Here is a 4,524-nt window from a genome sequence, read left to right as displayed (position 1 = left end):
GTAGGAGTTCATGATCTCTATGTGTTTAGAATGAAAGTCTCCTTTTGAAGCATTTGTACAAGTTCTTTAACAAAAGTGACATCCATTAGGTCCACTTGGTTTGGAGTCCTCACTCTTGTAATGTTGTAGTTCCAGTCCTTCAAAAGTATGGCTTCTGTCACCATTAGAGAGGGTTCTACCTGCTTGATTTGGATAGATGCTTGTCACAATGCTCCTCTAAACATTCAGTGCCCTGACTTATTTTCCTTTGCAAAAGAAGACCACATCTCTGTCCAACAGTTTCTAGATGCTAATGATAGATCTGATTTCTTTCATATCCCTCTGTCATTGGAAGCACATGATCAATTTCAAATAATGATATCTGAATTATATCACTTTCACAAAAATAATTGAAGAGATATATGGAGCTACATTTGGGGATCAGTCTCTTTTACTTCAAGAAGAACCTATTCACATCTCTTGGGATCCATTGAATGCCTCCTGTATATAGTTGGTTGTGGGATTCTAATTGTTTACCAAAAAGAAAAAAAAATCAAGCTAGCTTTCAAACACAGACTCAATAGTAGCGGGCTTTTGAAGAGGAAGAATATGGAGTTATGGAGTTATAATTATGTTTTATGTCAAATGAATATCGAAGAATCCCTTCAGCATCTGTTCTTTGATTGTCATTTTGCCTTGGCTTGCTGGAACACTTTGGCCCTGGCTCATCTGATCCAGGGGAACTTGTTTGATTAAGTTTTTCTATTTAGGACACACATCAACAGGCCCGAAATAATTGTTGCTATGTTTTGGGCTACCTGGACTGCCCAAAACGATGTCATATTCAGAAATCTTCATCATTTTGTCCAAGGTGCGAAACTGGTTTTCAAACAAGAGTTAGCCTAGTTTAAGCTCAGAACTAAGAGAGATTTTGGTTCCCGTTTACAATTATGGCTAGACAGCTTGTAATTTTACTCATTTTCTGTCTTTCTTTCTTCTTTGTAGCTTGAGATGTTTCTGATAAACTTTGTATGCTTTTACTTTTTAATAAAATATCAGTAGGGGGCAACCCCTCCTGTTTCATAAAATAAAAATAATTTCTCGCTGATTTTGCAAAACAGTAGAACTCCGGTGAAGGAAAAGTCTACGGGTTCAATATATATCCTACTGTGCACTATGCAGAGCAAGATGAAACTAAGACTAAAGGTGTTCTCGCCAGCTGCCAGACGGGGCGCGCAACAAACGCACGCCTCCGCAACTACGCAACATGTACTTATGCACAACCCCATAGTAACAGTAATTACTCGGCGGCGGTGTCGACAGCCACAACCTTGGCAGTCCCGAACCAGGATAGCCCTGTTCCCGCCGGAACAAGAGCCTTTCTCGCCGTGGCCAGCGGTCGGACACCGCCATCACTGTTCTTGTACTTTACGTCGACTGCAGCTGGGTCGCAACTACCAACGACCGCACTTGTAGCAGGAACGGTACCAACCGCGTCTTCTTTCTTGCAGCTGTGGTCAAGGCCAGCGCAATGCTCTTTCTCCACTGGTTTAGAGCTGCAAGGTACCAGGTCTCTCGGAGGCAAGAAGCACTCCGTGGACAGGCCCATGATGTTGAAGTCGACCTCCTCGATGCTCCACGTTTCCTCCATGCATGTGCACGTCCTCTTGCTGCCAAGCACGTCGGTGTCGGAGCCATCGTCTTGGTCGTTGGCGCTGCTGCCGAATCGGGACAGCGACACAACGGTGCGGCCAGCGTGCGCGATGTTGATGCCGTTGACGGCGCGGTAGTCGCCGATTGACGACTCCATAGAGGTCTCCCAGTACGCGGTCTGGGCGGACGACGCGCCCTGCATGCGTATGCGCAGCAGGTGGCTGTCCTCGAGGCGGTCCAGCAGCCCCGTCCTCTGGCTGAAGTATCCCCAAACGGCGTGCCTGACGACCTCGACGTCGGCGCTACTCCGCGCGCGTAGAGCCAAGGGGTCGGCGTCAACGCGGAGCACGAAGCAGTCGTCGCCGTCGATGGTCTTCTCGCCCACCCACGTGGCTGTGGAGAAGAGGTTTGCCGTTGATTTCGGATCAAGACCCTGCGTGCATCACATGCCACCGATCGACGAGTTAATTATATATGGTGTACTCGTCACAGAGAAGCAAGGCACATGGACGCACGTTCGAGTTCAACGCGAATCTTCCCTACGTGCGGATTGCGTATTGAAACTACGGTAAATTACTCTACATTTGATAGGAAAAGGATGATTTCGGTGCAAGATGACACGAGAAAAAGGATGCAATTGCTACCTGCACGCATCGGCGGAGAGGCCTCGGGGGACCCCGTGAAGCGTGGGCCTGCTGCCAGGGCGTCTGGCGCCAGGCGACTTTGCCGTCGCTCCCGGCGCTCATCTTGGTGCCGCCGGCCACTACCATTTCCACGCACCACATCTCCGGCCTCTTCTGCCACACCACGAAGCCACCGGCAATGTCGCCACCGCCGTGGACCACGCCCATTCCCGTCTTGGCTTTCTGACCCTTTGTCGCCCTCATCAGTACCTTCCCCACAGCGTACATGCTCGTCGCCGCGCTCAGTGCCGGCTCGCCTCCTGACGCCGCGACGTACTGCTCCACGATGTACTTGGCCTTCGACACCTCCTGGAAAAATCAACATGTTTCTTAGGTATTAGCCACCGCGATCAGGGTCAACATGTAGATGTTGAATGGAACGGATCGGATCGGATCGTCCAATTTCGTTGCGTAACGACGTTACATACAAGGGGCTCCTCCTTGATGTCCTCTCCGGCCATGGCTTTCCTAGCCTCAATGGGCTGCGGCACTAGAGGCGCGCCGATCACGCCGAGCATTAGCTGCACATCGGCCTGGGAAGGCAGCGCGCCATATCGTCGGTGGTGCTGATCCATGCGCGACCACACCCATGCCTTTACCGTGCGTCGCCGGCGCCGGCCGTGGCCAGACGACGATGGCTCCTTGTAGAGCTCAGGGACAGGCACCTCGAGCACTGTGTCGAGGCCATCCTCCCGGTCTAGGTTGGCGCACACCTTCCTCATGGTGAACTACACCGAATCAACAATGTCCTAGCTTTGCCACTGTGCACGACTTCTTTCCTGGCTAATGCAACAATTGAAGAGGGAGGTGTGCTATCCTGGAGAATGAGCCAGATGGCGATCATATATATGGATGGATGGCCACTTGGCCAGACCATGGATGTGGCTCCACGTTCTGAATCCTTTCGTTCCTTTGGCCGGTTTCCACCCAACCACATTATTTTATGGTTTATTAAGGTATCCTTTATATTTTGCCAGGGACCAAGAGTATTTGTTATAACAAAAGATCAAACGATAATGGCTTAGTGCGTGTGATGGACCAATGATTTGCAAACATTCTGTCTCCGAATGACATGCTGATGTTTCAACGTTTCTTCGTGGAGGCAACTTGTAGGGTCAAATGGTGGCACGCGGCCGGGACATTCAGCGTGACAGATGGATCGACGTGCTGCAAAACGACAACCCGACAGCGACGCAAAATGTAGCGGCGAATCTGCACTCATGTGCTCCGGCAACAACAATTCAATATACCTTCCCCCTTTGTCAAAAAAAAAAATGTATACCTTCCCCCAAATGATTTTGATTTCATTGTTAGCTAGCCCGACAATGAAATAAAACTGGAGATTGCGAAGGATCGGCGCTGATTTGGGAACCCAGCAATGTTTGATTCCTTCGTCTAGGAGTATAAGGATAATCCATATATGATCTGATCATAAATTGTTTTGGTCTATGCTCCATGGTGGCCATCGATATAATCGACCTGCATTACATCGTTTAAATAATCTTGGTGGATCACATACATAAGGATACTCTATTTCCATAACATCAAAGCGCCCAGTAATCCAGCGAGCTGGAACATAATCCGGCCAGGTATTAAACAACGAGTCTTTTTACAATGGTTATAGAGGCGATGAGAAGCGATTGATGTGTCTATGGTCAGTGGACCCAGAATATGAAAAGCGATGAGAGACAATGGGAGTAAAGCGATAGGATTGTCCATGATCGGTGGGCCATAGACCAAGGTTCTGGGATCCATTTCTTGGAATAATTCGGAGCTCACCGAATTGGACGAAATTCGGAAAATTCGGACCGGTATCCACTATAAATTTGAATGAAATTTAAGCAAATGTGAACAAAATTTACCCAACACAGTCAAACATAGCACTAGACATGGGGAGGATGTGTGCAGCTCACCATGGAACGCATAGGTAGCGAGGAGGGGGTGGCGGTGTCTGGTGGCGGCAGGGGCAGCGTTGGCGCGGCAGATCAGCGCGGGGTGGACGTCGAGGAGCCGCCATGGCGCACGGACGGGCGTCAGGGAGCCACCATGGCACAGGGGCAGACGTCGAGAAGCGGCCATGGCTCTCACAGTGGCGGCCCTGGCGGCAGCGGCGGCAACGACGCTGGAGCAGTTCGTGGGATGTTTCTGCGCCGGCGGCGGAGAGCCAAATGTCGGGTGGGATGAGTGTTTCTGCCATGTATTCACAGTG

General features: G+C 50.0%; 1 protein-coding gene across 1 annotated transcript; it reads right to left on the bottom strand.

Annotated features, from left to right (window-relative positions):
* On the bottom strand, window positions 1,107-3,347 carry LOC8066749. The gene is made up of 3 exons (XM_002439487.2): window positions 2,744-3,347; window positions 2,277-2,624; window positions 1,107-2,065 (listed from the first exon to the last, which is right to left on the bottom strand). The coding sequence occupies exons 1-3, from the start codon at window positions 3,035-3,037 to the stop codon at window positions 1,280-1,282; spliced, it is 1,428 nt and encodes a 475-aa protein (XP_002439532.1). The 5' UTR covers window positions 3,038-3,347; the 3' UTR covers window positions 1,107-1,279.

Source organism: Sorghum bicolor, chromosome 9, assembly GCF_000003195.3.
Source record: "Sorghum bicolor cultivar BTx623 chromosome 9, Sorghum_bicolor_NCBIv3, whole genome shotgun sequence".
Lineage (NCBI taxonomy): Eukaryota > Viridiplantae > Streptophyta > Magnoliopsida > Poales > Poaceae > Sorghum > Sorghum bicolor.
This window is presented reverse-complemented; position numbering and strand designations above follow the sequence as displayed.

Bases quoted from the DNA above. Each gene is read 5' to 3' on its own strand.
- LOC8066749 (XM_002439487.2), bottom strand. From the start codon at position 3,037: ATGAGGAAGGTGTGCGCCAACCTAGACCGGGAGGATGGCCTCGACACA. The intron at 2,625-2,743 runs GTATGTAACGTC...TGATTTTTCCAG, and splicing joins ACATCAAGGAGGAGCCCCTT to GAGGTGTCGAAGGCCAAGTA. The intron at 2,066-2,276 runs GTAGCAATTGCA...TGATGCACGCAG, and splicing joins CTCTCCGCCGATGCGTGCAG to GGTCTTGATCCGAAATCAAC.